The 20,680-nt window shown below is 30.3% G+C and overlaps 3 protein-coding genes across 3 annotated transcripts; 1 reads left to right on the top strand and 2 right to left on the bottom strand.

Moving 5' to 3' along the window:
* Positions 1-359: 359 nt before the first annotated feature.
* HELRODRAFT_66814 (hypothetical protein) lies at positions 360-4,055 on the bottom strand (the record flags this gene model as incomplete). The annotated part of the gene is made up of 3 exons (XM_009024227.1): positions 360-598; positions 3,436-3,834; positions 3,899-4,055. Coding segments are annotated over 3 exons (795 nt in total), but the record flags the coding sequence as incomplete, so codon positions are not given.
* Positions 4,056-7,627: 3,572 nt separating this feature from the next.
* Positions 7,628-7,945, top strand: HELRODRAFT_135312 (hypothetical protein; the record flags this gene model as incomplete). The annotated part of the gene is made up of 2 exons (XM_009024616.1): positions 7,628-7,727; positions 7,809-7,945. Coding segments are annotated over 2 exons (237 nt in total), but the record flags the coding sequence as incomplete, so codon positions are not given.
* Positions 7,946-11,260: 3,315 nt separating this feature from the next.
* HELRODRAFT_67463 (hypothetical protein) lies at positions 11,261-14,647 on the bottom strand (the record flags this gene model as incomplete). The annotated part of the gene is made up of 8 exons (XM_009024326.1): positions 11,261-11,460; positions 11,980-12,100; positions 12,878-12,996; positions 13,477-13,630; positions 13,870-14,111; positions 14,171-14,208; positions 14,349-14,455; positions 14,558-14,647. Coding segments are annotated over 8 exons (1,071 nt in total), but the record flags the coding sequence as incomplete, so codon positions are not given.
* Positions 14,648-20,680: the final 6,033 nt, after the last annotated feature.

Genomic DNA, 20,680 nt, shown 5'->3' with positions numbered 1-20,680 from the left:
AGGTTCATTCGCACTTTCGAGAAATCATTGCTGAAATTTAATGAAATAATTTTGTCATCAGTTTAAAATTAGGGCCTTATTATTGCAAGCTTGTTGTTAATATTTATATTTTAATGATTTGCACAAAAATAATTTGAAATATTTTATTTTTTAATGAAACAAAATTTAAAGAAATATATCTGTTTATATAAACATTTCGTTATGTTTTAATATTAAAAAATTTCGAGTGCTTCAAATAGAAGGTGTTGAGTGAGTGTTTAGCTAGCGTATTTAATTTAAAATAAGAAATATTGAACGTGATGAAAACTCAAAAGTGTTAAATTGAAAAATAACGTCTAATTGGACATGAATATGGACGGCTACGTGTCTTTGAGTGGGTTCTTCGTATGATCATCAAAGCTGTGGTAGCCTTTATTCTCATAGGGCTCCGACACCGAAGACTTGCGTTCTTTCGAATTTTCATTTAATTCTTGTACTTTCAACTCATTATCTGAGTTGTCCATGTAGGAGAACAAAGAAATAGCTGAACGAACGATGGGTGACTTGTATATTTCCTCCACGAGCGCCATTAAGAAAATTATCCCAGTCAGTAAGTAAACTAAATTTCAATTTGAAAAATAAAAATAGTTTTCACCGTACCACGTTATCATTCATTTGTACAAAAACTTTTTAATATGTAGCACAAAATAAGCAGAAAGAAGATGAATTTTGATTAATAAGTAGTGTAGCCGAGGCTGGAACACGCACTACTATCCAAAGAAAATTCTATATTACAGCTTAAGAATAATAATTTTTTTTTGTCAAACCATAAGAGTAAGTTTTTTATTACAAAATGTTACATAAAAGTTGCAGTAACAGTGTGGGATAAACATAAAAAGTCTTCCAAAAATTTCAAGCACCCATGTACAAATTCCTGGCACTAACGATGTGACTATTTTGCTTAAAACAAATTGATAAAAACGATTTATAAACATGCTGCCTGACATTAACTGTCATCAGCTTCATGTTCGTATGATGAAATCGTTTAATTATGATATTCTGACAAGGGTTTTCTAAATAATTTTCTTTTTTTTACAAATATATAATAGTGCTTGTTAATGCATGTACCGTGCACAATGTAAATACATAGTGTTGTAACCTTTAACGCTCGTCATTACCGACACCAATGTTATAAGTTCATTGACCTCTATTTCCAACACCAGTGTTGTAGCTTCGAACAATTGTCAAGTTGTTTTTTAGGTTCAAGATTTCAGAATGATGAACACAACTGCTTCAAACACAAACTCGGTTGAACGTTTATTTTATTCGAATGCCAACAGTGATAGAAACACTAAATTAATCCAAGTAACTACATAAATCACATTTACGACTTCGTTCCAAACCTCGCTACTAACTTCGCTATCCGCAATCCCTTATATAGCTTCTAAAGTAAATTTTTACAACCTCCTTCGGTATGAAAAGATTTTATGGTTTATAATCAAAGACAAATAGCGAAGATAACAAATATAACAAGATAACAATAATTAATTATATAGCGTAATTCTACCATTCCAGCGGTTATAACAATATTTATATCGCATAAAATATGCTTCTATCGTTCAAATCTTGACTTTGAAATTAAAATACTGTCTGATTATCAGAATGCGTTAACTACTAAATTACAAATGATTTTGGTATGTTATTAACAATTGTTATATGTTTGAAAATTACTTGAAAATTGTTTTTAAAATGCAATAAAAGGTCATATATAAGACGAAAAAACTTATCAAAAGTAGGATTTATAATGTTAATAAGTAACTTATATGTTACTTTTGTTAAAAGTAGTAGCTAGCAACAAAAAAGAAAAAATGAGTCTCAAATCATTTCATGCGAACGATTATAATTTATAGATTTATCGACAAAATGTAAATTACAAGATCATTCTCTGAACTAGAATGAGAGTTCACAAGTAGTTGACGTCAGCAGTTTTTTAACTAATGAAAAAAAATAAATTGAATTGAAAGTATCTATTATATAAAAATGCGGCGTTGATTTTACCTCCAACATTTTATCATAGTGAATAAATTTAAGAATTGAATTATCTGACACAGAGAATCTAACGCAAAAACGATGTAAATAACTGCCTTTCCTGAGAAACTTGCCGAAACGGAAAGAAGAAATCGGACAAAAATTTAGAATATAAACAAGTTGTTATACATATAAAAAAATTTATTTGTAAACTACGTGAGAAACAAAACTTCTAGTCAGCTCAATGTTCAAAATACAAATATTCATTTTATTGTGCGCAGAATAATATAACATTGATCAAACCATGTTAAGGACAGTAAACTTTTCATCTAATCAAACATCTTCTGCCTTTACAACTATCTCTTTAATGTAAATTATGATGTGAAACTAGACTTGTGTTTTGCGACACAACAAAGTTACTTCAATTTTAAAATCATTTGAAAGTGAAACCACTACTAATTTTAAAAGTCAAAAGACTGTTTTATGAAAACGACAATTTGTGTTTATTTACTTTTCTTTATTTTTGTTCCTGTTGGCCCCTACTCCGAAATTGGACACATACGTATTGCATCTCATCTTTACGTTCAAGTCAGGCTTCATACTGTTTCGCAATTTATCTTCAACACTTTTTTATCGCCTTCTTTAATAATGGAACAAATTCTTCTTGGCATCTGTTTCTGTTAACCAGCTAGCATCGTTTAACTTTTTAAAAAAAGAACGTCTGTTTGAAATTCAAGCAATTTTAATTTTCATCCTGTGTAATACCTGTTTACTTTTTAAATAGGCATTTCAATCGCAAAGCCAAAGTTGCATTTTTTTCTAGCATGGTTTCAAGCAATGTAGTATAGAGAGACCACTCCCCTCAAACAATTCCTTCTTCTTTTGCACTTTCGTTCTTCAAAAAAGCCTACAAACTAAATTTTTCTTGACCTTTTGACCTTCATCAAACTGCATTATACCTTACTACTTTTTTAATGTATGCCTTTTACTCTGCATATTATCCAGTGTACTTCCATCCATCTTTTTTTCACTATATTTAAATTATTTCATTTTCCGCCAGCACACTTTTCCACTTCACCAATCCTCATTCCTTCTTCATATTCTGCCTTCAGTACCAATTTATCATTAAACAACATTAAAATAACAAATTAATGATCTTATTCGTCTATTAAACAAATATTTTTTTTGAACAGATTTTGATTCGTTCTCAATTAATATTTTAAACATATCTAAGACGATGCTTACCGCGTTATAACCACAATTAAATAAACTTCGATTTGTTTTGATTTTTGTATCTATCTATTTGCGGTTAACTGCTAGCAAACACATTACAATGAATAATGAAAAGTTGCTTGTTGTTTTGTGCACGTTTTCGTAGGTAAGTACATGAATACTTTTTATGTTAAAAAAATACAAAAGAATACAAACATGTAATGCCGACAGTGTAAAGTTCCTTGTACTGATACGTGTAGTCCTTGGCTGGTACATAATCACCAAATCCGATCGTAGTGAGGGAGACAAAACAGAAATAAAACGAATCAAACCAACTCCAATCCGTTTCCAAATAATAAAATATGGAAGATGGAAGAATGAAGAACATGGTGAGAACGGTCAAGAAAAATGCTGAACAATAGATTGACCACGACACCGTCGCTTTATGACCAGAAAAACAGAAATCGCTAACGAAATAATAAAATTTGGAAGAAAAATGAATTATTCTTTGAACAATAGCAGCAACAATTAAAAACGTCATCGGAATTCCAACTACGGCAAATGCGACGGTGAATATCTTTCCAGATGTTGTTTTGGGTGTCATGTTGCCGTAACCTATTTAGTTATATTAGTTCAAGGGTAGATTATATACATAGGATTCAAAATATTTTGAGATAACCTATTAAAGTAACAACTGAAACAGCAAAGAGTAATGTTTGGTCAAAACTCCAGTTTGACCCTAGAGGACCATCAGATTTTGACCACAGCACTTGGATGCTGTCACCGTTTTTTAAATTTTCTACAACTTGCTCGAAAAGTTTTTGAAGTTCAGTTTCTTTAAAAAATTAATTCATATATAAGCAAATTAAATTGACGATTTTTATCGATAAACGAATACATTTTCTGTCGAAAGACTCACCATTCATATGTAAGGAATGAGACTTTACAAATTCTTGATAGAGTTGCCTCATTTCGCGTCCCATTCTCTTGTCCTCCTCCTCCTCGAGAAACATGAATATCATTGCACCCAGCAGCACGTAAGCCATGTAAAATATTATTAGCCCAAGAAGGAACACATTGCACGATCTCGTTCTCAAACTCGCCCAATTCTTCGGATTTTCTCCATTCATAACTTTGTTATTGCATTTTTTAAATGTAAAAAATTTTTAACAACAAATGAGTTATTTCTTTTATTTATTTATGCATTTAACACTTATAAATAAATTTTTTTTTGTTTAATGACGAATATTAGATAATAGTATACAGAGCAAATAATATACTTGGCGAAATATATGAAAATTCAATTAGCACCAACCTGTTAAACAACAGAAATCTAACGACAAACTAACACCAAAATTTGTGAAGCGTGCAAACGTAAATTATATGGTTAAATTGAAACGGAGAGTATGTAACAACTATTAGCAATGAACAGAAAAACAGCTGAACACATACATATATGTAGGTGTAAATGTAGATAGGTACGCTAATATATGCGTAACACCAAGTTGTTGTGACCACCTGTTGTCAGATATTTATACACATAAATCTATGCACAACCGTAATCAACGTATCGAACATCATTTCTTTATGAATATTTGCTTCCTTTGTTAAACAGTCTGATTTTTTGCAGTAAAAACAAACGCGAAAATTCTTAATATGCTAACTTAAACGATAACGTTTAATAGCGTACATTTGCTAACAAACTTCTCTGATCAATGTTCAGTTTTTCAAGTTTGGTTTGTCGAGCACTTCTGTTTTATTTAACTTTTTAAGGGAATTTTGATCTGAAATTTTACTAACTTAGTTGTTAAATACATTATTGTATATTATTATGATTATAAACAAATTAAGAAAAAAAATACTTTTCTGCCCTAAAAAAAAAACAAAATCTAACTACACATCAAAATCATTTCAATGTAAAAATGAAACCGCTATTCAAAACAACAGAATTATTTCATTTGGAATTATTTTATTTAGATGACTTATTGGCTTTAAATGTACGATCAACTCGAATTTCATGTTTCCTGTGGCCTGGATGTTGGTGAAGATGTTCTACTTCCAGCGAAGATTCAAGCAGCACTTCGACGCTGTCACTTTACAACATTTCCTGCTTGCTGAGTGTGCGTGTGTTTGATTGGTTGTATAAACCAAACTGTTTCCAATTCATTGTTAAAATATTGAAGCGCTATCAGGCAATGAAAGAAAGACTGAGTTGATTACATGAGAAATCTGATTCAGAGTATCAAAAGCTGTGGAAAAGTCAAGAGTAATTTCATATTGATTGTAATAACTATTATTATTGTACGAAATAAACAGGCGAAGACTTTGTCCATTCGTCCGTCAAAGATTATACATACACAACACATACAACCCATAATATACACAAGTGTGTGTATGAGGTGTATGAGATATAGCAAACATTTCAATCTTTCAGTTGGGTGAACGTGATCACAATGTTTTAAAAGAAATGTTTTTGTAGAAGAGGGAAGATGTCTGTCATTAGGAGTAAAAAAATATTTTAGAAGTAAGAGAAATGCTGTTGTAAGAGAAAGGAAGATGTTAGGATAAAATTGTACGACTTTAAACTCTGCAAATTAAAAAACCTGAAAAAATCGATTTACTTACGAGATTTTCAAAAATTTTAGTTTAGAAAATATTTCTAATCGACCAAAACTGTCTAAAATGTAAAAAAAAGTACTTACATAAAGTACACTGGCATATTATTCCAATGTTGTTATTTACGTTGAAAAAAAATAAAAACAATAAATCGTTACTTGAAAAACAAACTATTCCTAATTATTCTGCCAGCTTTACAAATAATTTTAAGAAAATAGCAATTAGATTGAAAAAATTTTAAAAAGCATAAGAAAATTAGAAAAACTAGTCAAAAAATTATTAAAAAATTATCTTGAGACTGTCAAAATATTGATATGAGATTCACATAAATTTTCACAAACAGTCACGATCAGACACTAATTTAAATACAGCTGGATGAAGGTTCTAAATTGTATTCAAAGTATAGTATACAAATTTTATTTAAGTGGGCTATTTGTTTCAGCTTGTGCAAAATGTTCCGGTTTTGTTTAAATTTGGTATGAAATATAATTAATATGCTCAATCCATGATAAATTGGTTACAAGGTAAACACCCAAAAATTTACTCAAATTTATTCGAATAATTTAATGTTGTTGTATTTTGAATCTAAATAAAATGAGTAACTATCATTTGGAGCTGTTTATCTTGAGTTTGCTTGCTGAACACCTCTCATAAAAACGCTGCAAAAAGTCATTGAAGTGTTGATTAAAATCAAACTACTAGTATTTTGCATGGATATAATATATATATATATATATATATATATATATATATATATATTGGAAAGAGAGATGGAGCAGTTGCTGCTCGCGATCTTGTTCGTTGAAACCGACGTAATCTAACAATCGAATATATATATATATATATATATATATATATATATATATATATATATCCATGGTATTTTGCCTCAAAATTACGGTATCATCTGGCAAAAATGAGCTTTGACGAATTAAAAATGTCAACATCAATAATATATATATATATATATATATATATATATATATATATATATATATATATATATATATATATATAATGAGCAGTACTATTGAGCCTGGGAAAAAGCATCATCAACAAAAGTAGATCCGGGTCTAGTTCTAGCGAAATAAAAACATTGTTATCAACATGAAAGGTTGCAAAGAAATAATACATGACTTATATCACGGACATCGTAATAAAACAACATAAACAAGATGAATGGATCTGTCCGATGTAATGAAAGCTTTAGAAAAGTCTACAAAATGTCTTGTGTGTGCGAATGAGATTCAAAATCATTCCATTTGGAAACAAACTGCACCAAATCTCAAACCGCAAGGTCAGTTGAAGCAAAAAATTCACATACATTCTAAGTTATAAATATCATAACGCATATATATGTGTCTCAAATGATTCCATGGTGTCAAAAAGAACAATAAAACCAGGCTAATATTTTCTAAGTTAGCAAGGAATCTACTTTTAAAATATTTTTTGAATTAAAAAACGTTTCCATAGCAACCATCATGTCCTCGAAAAAAGTATGAATAAGTTAATATTAAAACTAGAGTATTGGTTGGATGAAAATCTGTTAAAATTAGATTAAGTTTAGTTTGAAAAGCTCTAAACTGTTTTGTAACTTTTACAGAAATTAGTTGACAACAAACAGAAACAAGAATCAAATTTTGAAATAAATTCTCTTTCAGAAAGAGATTTATGCGAAATAGTTGATATGATTTTTCATTGTTCCAGAACTGGAAACATTGTGGTGTTTAATCAAATTCTGGAACAAAACCCCGGGGTATCAACGTTGCTGGACAAACCTGCAAAAGCTGGAGGACGATATCCTTTGCATTGTGCCTGCATTGAAGGACAAGCAGGTTTTGCCATTGAATTGCTTGATAAGGGAGTTAACGTTAACTCAGCAAACGAAAATGGTTTGAATTGGAAAACATTTGAAATTTTTTGTAAAATGTTAAAAAAATTAATAAACAGATAAAGGAAAAATTGTTTGCTAGGTTATACTGCTTTGCACTACAGTGCTATGTGGTCTCAATTAGATTGCTTAAAAGTTTTACTGAATAAAGGAGCAGATGTAAATTTAAAAACATTAAATGAAGAAACAGCTTATGATGTGGCAAAAAGGTATAAGAAGTGGATCATATGTGACGAACTAGAAAAAGCTCAAACGTAATTTTTTTCATAATTTTTGGTAAAATAAGTGTGTGTGTGTGTGTGTGTGTGTGTGTGTGTGTACATTTTACTGTTATCAGGATTATTACCCAAAATTTTAACACCAAAAATTATGATGAAGGTACAACATAAAAACACTTTCTGAAAACAACATTTATTATTAAAATTTTAACTACACGTTACATTCAACTTCACTAGAATTGATAGACTTCCCAAAGAAAATAAATGAAAATTATGCCAGAAGAAAAAAGCAATAAAAATGCAGATTAATTTACTAAAATTTATTTTGTTTTGTTTTTTAATTTTGAAATGTAAAGTTGGAATTTAATAAAAGAAGAAAAACACATTAAAATTTACAGTTCAATAACATTTGCACTCAAAAATATATTAAATCACCATTTTAACAATTAAAATACTGGCTCAGAAACCTGCATGCTGCTCAGTAAAATCATAATGAAAGAAAATTTAAAATTTTATCAAATACCAGATTATCTACTTAACAATATTTATATGAAAACAATGACTATCATTAGTCATAATAAATTGTTGAATTTTAATATTGTTGAATTTTAATAATATCGCAATATATACATATATACACTTCATTTTATATATATATATATATATATATATATATATATATATATATATATATATAAACACAAAAAGATGTTTTGCTTATTAATGTACTTTAACAAATTGAACAAAATAATAAAATGATAAAATTTTGAATACAAATTTCACCGGTACGTCGTTGAAAGTCAAACAAACAAAAATTTTTGATAAAAAACGGTTTAGTATTATCATGAGATGTTGATATGTCCATCTATACTAAATACCAGATGCTGAAAACAAAATCTCCAAAAAGTCATTCATACCATAAATATAAATAAAACTGATGTTTCAAATGCATGTTTAGAAACAAATTTTTAAAAGATTTCATCAGGTTCATTAAGGATTAACTAAAATTTTTCAACATCAATTACAATTTTAATAGTGATTTGGAATAGGTAAAAAAAATTGTCAACATTTCAACCAAATTTTAAAAATGACATTTTTATAGTATTTTTTAAACTTTATGAACTAAACAAATTCGCGGTTGTAAATCATTTTAATAATAATAGCAATAATAATAAAATAAAATTAATCTAATGCCCTAAAATGTCCGATGAAAATTTTAAAAAAATAAATTTTTTATTGTTTATGTACAAGTGTTAGTTAGTTGTTTTGGTCTGAACAGTTTCTAAGATAACTCAGGCCAGCAGGTAGATGAAAACTTAGTTTAACAAAAAATATAATATAAAAATTGAAACAATCTTTTTTTAATCTTTTAATCTATATTCTGTCTAATTAAACTTATTAATTTTGACAAACTTGTTTTGAAAAAGCAATTAATATTTACTATTGAGATGAAATATATTTGAGAGTGTTTTGGATTTTTCAGTTTTCTAAATCCGAATTTTTTGTAACCGCGGTGGATGATGAGGCACATTCATTAACAGGCAAGAACAACGGAGATCTAACAAAAGGAGAGTTAACCCAGTTTAAATTAGGAAGAAAAGAAAATGCAGAAGAAACATAATTAATATTGTCCTGCAATCTACTTAAATTACTGGCTTTGCCGCCCAAATATTTGTTGGCTGTTTGCCAATAAGGCTGCAAAACAATAGGAGAATATGTAACATATGGTAAATATTGGCTTGTAGCTGTTTTGATCTGATTTGTGGTCATGTCTGTCGGTTCCAAAATCAGAGAAGTTTGCTGATCATCTGTCCTATCGTCAGTCTCGGTTTCAGTCTTATTTAGAAATCTCGAATGTGTCTGAAAGTTTGGCAAATGGCTGCAGTCCGCATTCGAGTGTTCCTCATTTAATTCTTCGACTTCTTTTTTGATATAACGTCTTCCTGTATCAAATTCTTCGTGAGATTTCGCGTGTGAAGAAATACGAGGTTTGATGTCTGGCGTTAAAGTGCGCATTGGTGACTGGTTTTCTATTTTAGAAGAAAGTGAATTAAGCAGAACCATTAATGAGGTAGTTGTTGGAAAAGTGCTGCTTTGATGACTGGACTGAGGTGGTTGTTTACATGGAACTTCGATTAATGATGCTGTCGTTGGTGTTTGTGTTAGATGTTCATTGTCTAATGTTGAATCCAAATTATCCAGCACCACTTCCGAACTCCACTATACATGAAAAATTTAATTTAAACTTAAAATTATTTATAAAAATTAATTGTAAACAAATTTTGAAATAAGTTCAAAAAAGACTAAATCAGACTTTTTCAAATTTCAACTTTAATGAAACTTAAAATTTTCATAAAAGATATATTTAAGATGAAGTTATTAAAAAAATATATAACTTTTTGTTTTTTAAGTTTGAGTTGATTCGTTTTAACAGGAGTATTCGTACGAAGAAATTTTGCAGCTCGATCATCATCCACGGACTGCTGATTTGTTGCAAGTTTCTGATCACTTGAACGTTTACATGCTGACATTTTCATCGGAGACGATGATGCTAAGTATGTTGTCAATAAAGAAGTAGAACTAGATTCATTCATATTTACAGTGTTATTTACGAATCTGTTCTCAGTTGACCATGGAGCTAATGAGGTTCTATGAAATGTTCCTAATGATGTCGACAAAACGACCTGGTGTGTTGATGGGTTGTTTTCATGGTATCCATTGATGATCAGGTTTTGAAAAGTCTCTGATTTGTCATGAACTGATATAAAATCAGTTCTGTGTTCGCCATAAAAATTATCTTTCTTACGCTCTGGAATAGACTCAAGTTTTGGCATTGAATTTCTGTAGTAATTTGTTACAACATCAAATCATAAAATAACTGAATTGGTATAATAAATAACGTTTAAAACGTACATATTATCGCTACAGTTTTTGTTTAATGTTGAAAGATAATCACTGTCATCATTTTTCTTTTCTTGCTGGTATTTCGAATCTGGTTGATTTTTGCAATAAGAAGATAAAACGGATGGTGCATTTGTTGTTTGCAGATGATGCTGCGCCATCTCAAGCTGTTGTTGTTGCAAATATAATTGTTGTTGTTGAATAATATGATGTTGTTGCTGCGACCAAAATATTTTCGATTGTTCTATAGCCGACAATTTAGGCACTGATGTCGTATGCGACATTATCGATGAAATAGTTGAGACAGGTGACAGGCGCGATGTAGGCGATGCTGAATAATGAGAACATGTTGAAGGCACGGGGAGGCCTGAATAATTGCGTGTTTGGGTTTTGCATCACCAGAAAAAGTTTTATATTATATATTTAAAGAGAAAATTGTAAACATTTTCAAACCGAGCAGCTTTTCAGAGTGAACGGTATTGAGTAATCTCATTTCAGGTATTATTGATAACAATTTATCAAATAAGTAAGTGCTGTTCAGTTCACTTTTCAACAATTGACCAACTGACAATTGAACCTGTTCCACAAGACCAACATTGTTAAGACCAGGCCTATCTGCAGCAGTTTTGATCAATTTTTTTTATCAATTTTCAACAAACTATTTCATTTTAAAAACGGCTTACTTTCAAACGCAGTTAAAAAGTGTTATCAGAAGTTAAAAATGAAGATTTTGAGAAATAATTCTATAATTAACGTTCGAATTGAGGTAATTAAACTGTGCGGTTTACCAAAAAGCGAGACTAAATGCAAGTTAATATAGTGAATTTACACTTTCCAAAACATATAAATTTAAAACGGTACCTCATAATGTTCATCATTTGGTATTAATGTATTTGCAATGATAATCAAATATATAACATTTTTTTAGTTGAAGTTGCATTTTATTTAACAATTAAAAATACTGATAAAGATTAGATGATCAATAATAAAGAAAAACTATAAACTCGTGGACTGAGAAAAAATTTACAACGAAAATTAGATCTTTCTTTAATCATAAAAACTAAACATGATTTTCCGAAGAAAAAAACAAAAATTTTAATTTTGAAATATTCATAAAAAAAATTAATTTCTCACCATGAGACAGAAGAATATAAGCGGAGAATAGTGCCATATGAGCATCGGTTAATTCTAACGAACACAATCTTTCAGCAAAATCAAAAATTGAGTCCAAAAGGTACCCTGACCCTGTGATTGACTGTTCAAAAATTTACCGAAGCGTCAAGTTATTGCAATGTCATTGCACAACAAGTTATCAAGCTTTATGGAAATGTGTATGCATATATGTGCCCAATTGAAAATGTATGTAAACTTAATAGTTTAAACAACTGATCTCAGATATCAGTTGTTCAACTGATATAAAAAAAATTAATAACTCTTTTGGCTCATACCATTTCAGTGAAAACAATAAGAGCTACAGCACATACACACATTTGTCAGCCAAACCTAACCTACACATTTCGCCCTGTTTGTGATTTAAAACAAGATATGTTGTTTTGATCATTTCCCTAACGCTTGAGCGATGACATTAAAAATGCCGTTTTCGGTTCACTAGCAGCCATACCATACTGATAAGAATATGGTTTTTTTTATTCCATTTCTGTAGCTTGTTTGATTTATTTTTAGGCGTTTTAGCTTGTTTTTCGGCAACCTACGACATTGAAAAAACATTTTTCTCTGTTTATTGTTTTTTTCTTACTTTGGTTTATTATTTTAAATAAGATATATACAAATATAAAAAAAATATACTTTTCCTGTTTCAATTTTGTATCCTTTCTATGTTTATCAATTTTTAAGAAATATTTTCATCCGCATGCAACCATCTCAATTTACGAGTTAAGACTCATTTACGCAATATTTAAAATTGTAGATTTTTAACTTGCTAATACATTGATTTTTTTTTAAATATTTCTGAAACTGTAGTTGCAATGAAACAAAATGAAAAAACTTGAAACAAATAAATTGATAAACTAACAGACAGCGAACTCCTCTTGAATATCTTGCCATTTACAAAATACATGAGGTCCGATTTGGATTCAAAAAGACTGGAGAGTTGTAGAAGGAGAAGCTCAAACGTTCCTGCTTTTAGTAAAACTATCTGAAATAAAACAGTTATCCTGTATTTGCAATTCTAAAAACCTTTTGGAAAACATTTGATTTAACTTTTCTCGAAAAAGCTATTTATTTTAAATATCTGTCTAATTAAGCTAATGCCACCAAAATATTTCTATTCATTGAATTGTCAGAGTAACTAATTATGTCTATTCATTGAATTGTCAGAGTAACTAATTATGTCAGTAACTATTATTACACTTTCAATCTACAAGGACAACTAAGAAAAACTCTATTATTCAAGGAAAAAATGTATTATGATTGTATAACACACAAAATTTATTGATTAATACTATATAAATAAACTGCAATGATATCATTCTAAGCGTACATTATAAATGTTTCTCAAAATTATTGTCGGTAAAGAATAGATGGTCACAATGATTTTAATTGAACAAGGGGTATAAATGTATATGAATTTGTTTAAAATAGGGCTTAAATGTTGTTTCATATATTCGGAACTTACTTGATCAGACTGAGAAAGCGAAGAGAAGCCAGGAATAAGTTTAGCAAAAGTAACAACGTTGTGTATAGCGGGCATGAATCCATTTGAATATTGATTCCAACGATCAGCTGTCGAATGTTCAAATTCTGGGTTAGGGTTCAGAGGACAAGCCTAATAAACATTTTAACAAAAAGTTGAGAACATAAGGTGATTTGAATTCGTTAATAAATAATAAAGCATTTATTGAGGTGATCTATTTTTCATCAAAAAAGAAAATAGACTGCAAATAAAAAGCAAAACGTATCTGTTAATGAATTGACACGGTAAATTTTTAATTTAGAAAATTAAAAACTTTATATTGTTCTACGTTAGAAACAAACATCAAATTTTTTTAATAGACCAATACTAACCATAAGTGACGAGCAGTTAACAAAATAGGCTTTCGATCTTGAATCTTCAATAAATTTTGACAATTTTTCTTTGGTGAAACGACAAGTCTGTTCGTGTGCTTCAACGATCAATCGTCTGAATTCTTTACCATCAGATAGAATAGTGTCAGTTGTAGACATTTCCCTGCACTGCAAATTAACTTTATGCATCTGCTCTAATATCTTGGCTTTTTCCCGTTTCGGAACTCTTCCAAACCTTACAGCTACAAAGGAAATTATCTTACATTACTTTTCAATTTAAAAAAACTGAAGTTACACCTACCATCTCTCGACATCCCGATCGATATACATTTTTTTAACCTGATAAATGTGGAAAGATTACAAAATTAGGTTGATATTAAACAAGAAAATTCCACTCATCTGGAACAACTTGCGTGTTGAACCGAACTAAGACAAAATCATTTACCAAAGAGGTTTAAAAATGTGTTGAAACTACTGACCTGCAATATTGGCATCTGTTTCTGTTAACTCTTGTTATAAGACAATGCTGGTTCTTCAGGCAAGGACGATATTGTATTTTCTGTTGGATGCTTCTTCTGAAGAAACCCTTGTGTTTTTCAAGCATATACCTCAAATTAATTTTGCGTGGCAATAAACGTAAAAATTTTAAATGGCTAGAACCTGCAAAATATATCTGCAAATGTTTAACCTTACATCCCTCACAAGCATGCACCCCGTAGTGGAATCCGCTGGCACGGTCCCCGCAAACACGGCACAGAACAGTATTGCCGTCAAATTCTTCAAATAAAAAATTAAATTAAAATAATTTTCTATTGCATAAAAATTTTCGTGAACCGCACCACACATGTATGCTCAAGTTCGTCAAACTTATAAACAAACGCAAACACTTTAATTAATTTCATGCGAGAAATTAACGATAATGATCAATCAAAAACTATTTAATATTTATTTTTACGTTTTTAATAAATACCGATGACTTTCCTCGTAGCTTGGAGACCATTGAATGAAAATAATTCAAAACATGATTTCTTGTTGTTATCGATTTGATATTGAGGTAACGAATAGAGGTAATACTCAAGAAATGTCATTCTCAAATGACATTTGTAGTTTTTGCAGAAATACGAAGAAAACATTTGAAATAACTAATGTTTTCAACAGACAATTGAAAAGTTATTAAGATGAAACAAAACAGTGTTCAATCTTGGTGCTTTTATGCATTCTCGGATTAGTATAGATACTTCTCAAGAAAGCATTTGAATGTAATGCACTAATGTGTATATGAAATGTATACGATGCCAAATGATTATTAGCCCTCTGTCCATGACAAAACTTTTAAATGAGTCACAAGCTCCGCCTTCTGCAGCCATATCAACCAATGAAAATCGAGCGCCATTTTAGCAGAATGAAACAATTATATCATGACTTTCTCATACATGATGATGATTACATGAAAACATTAATTTAAAAATACTAATATGGAACTGACACAAAACTCAATTTACACTAAACGCGAATTTTCATGTTAAAGTTATCATTCTACGTGAAAGAAATTGGTTTGTTTGCAACACCTCATCTTTTGATCTTATTTTCATGCTGCAGACTTTTTGACACGTTGACTGAAAAAGGTTTGCATGTTGTTTCAATTGGCTTTGTTGAAAAGCTGAAAGTGGACGCCAAGTTAATTAGCATCATAAGTGTGATCATCAAAATCAACCAAAGACAACTTGTGTTATTAAATGAACAAATCATATATAACCGTTATAAATCGGATATTAACAAACTTATTTAGTCATATATATATATATATATATATATATATATATATATATATATATATATATATATATATATATATATATAACATCTGTAATTCAAATTAGTAACACATAAGACGATACCTTGTGAAAAAATATGCAAAAGCGAGAGAAGGACTAACGAGCAGCAAACGACGGCGATCGTGAAAGTTGACGTATTTGTCTCATTAAATGAAACGAAAACACCAAGAGGAAAATGAAGATACTCGTAAACTTCATGCAAAAAGTCGTCATTGGGCGATGCAATATTAATGACAATTAACCACATATACATGCAGAGCAACTGACACAATGTCAGAATGCGACTAGTAATCAGTGGATTTACAAAAGCACGGACCTATCTTGTCATCATTTAGCCTAGTCAGTACTACGGCATGACAGTTCTAACATAACTACTCAAATTTAATGAGCCATTCTCTACATATATGAGTTGGCTGTGTCTGTGTCTAAACTCAACATCGTTATGTTCCTCAATTTGCAGTGCTTCTATTTTATTTGTATTATTTACATGTATATTCGATGACTTAGATTAAAATAATGTAGTACTAGGTAAAATTGAAATCCTCTCGGACGTTAATAAATCATAATTATTACCTTTGTTATAATTTGCACAGAGCCACATTTACGAAAACTAATGCAACTTAGTGTATGACTTGCAATTTTTAGGCTTCCATGTGGAGTGCTGAGTGTGTGCAATGTATATACGTTATGTATGCACTTATGTTCAAGAAAATTTGTTCGTTCACGAGATGGTTCGCCTAAAAATAATAAGTCTGTTAAAACTGAAGTACATTGGCCGAAATGCTCAACAAACAAGGTCAATCAATTTATTCAATCAGACACAAGCAAATCTTTTTAATTCAAATTTTATGACAATAGGCTAAAGAATGTTCACGATTTGAAAACAGAAACTGATTTGATACAAGTAGGACCAATTGTAAATAGTACTTGTACTAATTGGAACCATTTTTATTTCGCTAAAATTAATAATAAACATTTTACCACACTAACAAATGTAGGTGTGAAATCTGTTGCGCGAGCTTGCGTGTTCATTTTTCAAGTTTGGTAGATCTTGTTATTACACGCTATTGTGGTTGCTTTCCTTGATATTAGTATAACGTTTATGTAACCAGGTGACTCTAGTAGCATCCATCGACGACGAGCGGTGCAAGAAGTGATATTGCATGACTCATTAATACTTTTGTTGCCACGATAAGCAAGAGTAGTTGTTTCCAAACGACGGGGCAAGTTTAGCTAATTGATCTTCTTGTTAATTACATTTTTTAGATGAAACTTTATTTTGTTCCGTGGGTTGTCGTCACAGTTTTCATTCAATTGGTTATTTCAAGACTCAATAATAACATAACAGGCGTACACAATTTTTAAGATGTTTATTATTATTTATTGTTATTTATAGTCACACTACTCGACGCAAAAATGTTTAAAACTGTTTTAAAATGCTGCTGATAGATTGAAAGTTTCATATCAAATTGCATTGCCATCAATTAATCCTGCTCCAATTCAACCAGATCAAATCTGATTAATCGTTTATTTAACTTGACTCTCTTTCAGAATGTCTGGCAACGCGCGATAAGAACAATGCAGTGTGATAAATGTAGCACGTACATATACATACATACATACTTATATACATACACACGTACATGTATATTTACATATGACTGAAATGACTGTTAGGCATTCCAGTCTAATCATTGCAACGCCCGAAAAATCTTGGTGCTTTAAAACAATTTAATTCCGTCCTAAATTATAAGTTTCCGCAGCCGTTGCATATCTAGGTGCACACAGCAACGTTTATACGTGTACTGTACAGCAGACATTTCTATCAAAAAAAACTTTTGACGAACGATCAGCAAATCAACCTACAGGTTTAAAATCACTGTGCCGAAACTTGCTGTTAGAGCTTGAATATTTTTAGAAAAGCTGTTAATAATATTGTTTTCCGATCAAACCTTTGTGCTATAATTATCATCTATAAAGTAACGTTATATAATCATATTTTACCTTATTTAAAAAAAATCATAACATTATATAATGAAAAAACCTCTGTGAAGATCTGATGTCCCAATACCTTGCCTATTTGACTAGACTTCTGGTGTTTTTGAATTTAAAAGGATCAAACTTAAACATATACCTAAAATTGTGAAAGCAATGTTTTTGTGAGTCATACTTTTCAGGCCCTTACATAATGAAAACATCTATTTGAATGACTGAAACAAAATAGATGAAGACAATAGAAGCTATCGTGCAGCAGAACAATAAAATTCTAGCGACAAATATACAAAAAGACAGAACACTTGATTAAATTATCAAGCTGAAATACATTACATTTGAAGTTTGTAAAATGTTTGCAAAATATCATTTTTAATACTTCTTAAAGTTAAATTTGAAGTGGTTTTCGAAGTGTTCCAAAAAACGGGGTCAAAAATTTTTTTTTAGAAATGTCATGCGATTATAACACTTTTTTTAATTTTTACAAATATTTTTTTGTTTGTAGGTATCGCACAAAATCATAACTCAAATAAGTGAAGAAGTTTTAAAGTCATTTTAGAAAAGAAATAGTTAGAAACAAACATAGAAAAACAGTAGTAAACGATAAATAGCCAACGAGTTTATAAACCATATTTATTTCGGATGAAATATATATTCGAAAATAATTAGCTAATCAGACAGTCACAGAATATCACCAATTGGGACAAAAAAAACTTGCAAGATACAGTTTTTTATCTTTTGTATAATATTTTCCGCTGACGATGAAGAAACAAAAGAAATGTAGTTATAAAAATATATATATGTGTGTGAGCACGTTCTTTATATATTTATATACGTGAGCATATAAGTTACCGAACTAAATTGGTCTTATTGTGTTAGCTCGCTTTATCTTTCACCTCTCGTTTTTTACATGCAAATGTAATAATTCACTACGCCACCGTAAACACGATGAAAATAAAATCTGACGCAATACTAACTAACTGCAATAAAAACTCTTGAAAATAACATCTTCACCAACATTCATGCGGATTAAGTGATCCTCAGCGCGTCGATTACGATCGTAAAAGTGATGATTATGAAATTGCATTTTTATTACATGACAAAAAGTTATATAGGTATATAATAATATTAATATTTCCACAAATAAAATATATATATATATATATTGAAGATGTTACTTATTATATACGATTTTTATATCCAACCAAACCAAAGAACTGAGTAATATATTCGTATTATAGTTTAATACAACCGTTTCTACTAATAATACTCCAACCAAAAAACGTAATCTCTCGTGATGAAAAACAACTGCACTAGTAAGCCAGAATCGATAATATCGAATATATTACATTCGTTCAAATGTAATATTGGTATAATAAATGTCCGAATATATTGGTATGACAACGACTAAGCTATCGAGAAGACTGACGATGCACGTACAAACTGGCGCTATAAAGAATCACATGAAAGAGAAACAAAAAACTAAAATTACTAGGCAAATCTTGGACCACAATGTTTAAATCTTACATTACAATAACAACTATTATAATTTACAAGTCAATTTCAGACAATTTCAGTCAATTTAATCCAATAATTATATATTAGAAATATATCTATATAACCTTCTTAAGGTTTTTGTACGCTTGAAAGACGACACAAAACTGTACGACATATCGTTCACCAACGGGATGCACTTTAACGCTTGAAACACTTCAATGCATGTTTAACAGGTAAAATATTTTCTTTGTGTTCAAAAAATTTTAGACAAGGGCTCCAGACGGGGTGTGGCAGAGCATTACAACGCGCGCACACACACATACACCACACACACACATACATATGTGCACATATATATATTTCAAATATATTATTATCAGTCACTTATAAAGCGTCCGTTATAATAAAACTTTCCTTACAAGCTCTATCCAATAAACAGAAAAACAGCGAACGGAGAAATTAAAGTGAAATGACGTGAAGCAATATAATAGACTCAAGTTCGTTTTTTCACTGTAAACAAATGAGTTTTCCAATTTTTTGAAGTCATAGATGTTTATCTCGAACATTCGTGACGTCACCATCGGTAGACTAATCCAGATTGTGTGCGTGTGTGAGATTGTGTGCGTGTGTGTTTGTGCGTGTTAATTTGAATTGTTTAGAAAATTTAACAATTTGGTTTCATAAATTTACATCCAACAAAATATTCACAAGATAAAATCAAAATATGGAATTGGGAGCGGGCAGGAGGTAAAACCGCCCATTGGGCTTTTACAAAAAAAATGTTTTCGAATAGAAACAAAAAAAAAATTCAAACTGATAGAAATGATTCCATTGCGTTAAGTTAGACTTGCAAGCAACTCCTTTGAACTTTAGTTTTATTGACATGCACCCAACTAAATTTGAATGGCAAGTCTCAAAAATGTTTTACGATAGTCTGAATGAAATTTGGTTAACCATTATTTGTTGAGTCTCAAAAGTAATAACACGATTATGAGTCTTCCTAGGTCCAGAGGGATCAACAACACACAAACAGCGTGTATGAATAAGCATATGATAGGCCGGGATCTTTTTCTCATAATCAAACCCGATCATTGTACGAACTGCGGAAAAGCACCAGGCGACCTTAACCACTAAGCCATCAAGTCAATGGCACAATAGTAACAAGTAGTAACATTGTTCATTTAGGCAAATATTTAAATTTTCCGGATTTAATTAGTTTTAATGTATGATATGCATTCTCCTCTTCCACTGATTATTACGTGCTGCCTTTGTTCGCATGCCGTTCAGGGCAAACTCTGTGACAGGTTGCATACAACGTTGCGCCTATGTAGTGCAACAAGTGTTGAATTTCATACAAATATCTGTCACATTAAATTTTATATCCGATAGAAAAAAACTATTAATATTAATTTCAGCAAACATATTTAATAACAGTTAGTCCATATATTTGAATAAAGCACATTCATGTTGTTCAGGTCAGTCTTGCA

The sequence above is a fragment of the Helobdella robusta genome (genome assembly GCF_000326865.2).
Source record: "Helobdella robusta unplaced genomic scaffold HELROscaffold_4, whole genome shotgun sequence".
Lineage (NCBI taxonomy): Eukaryota > Metazoa > Annelida > Clitellata > Rhynchobdellida > Glossiphoniidae > Helobdella > Helobdella robusta.
This window is presented reverse-complemented; position numbering and strand designations above follow the sequence as displayed.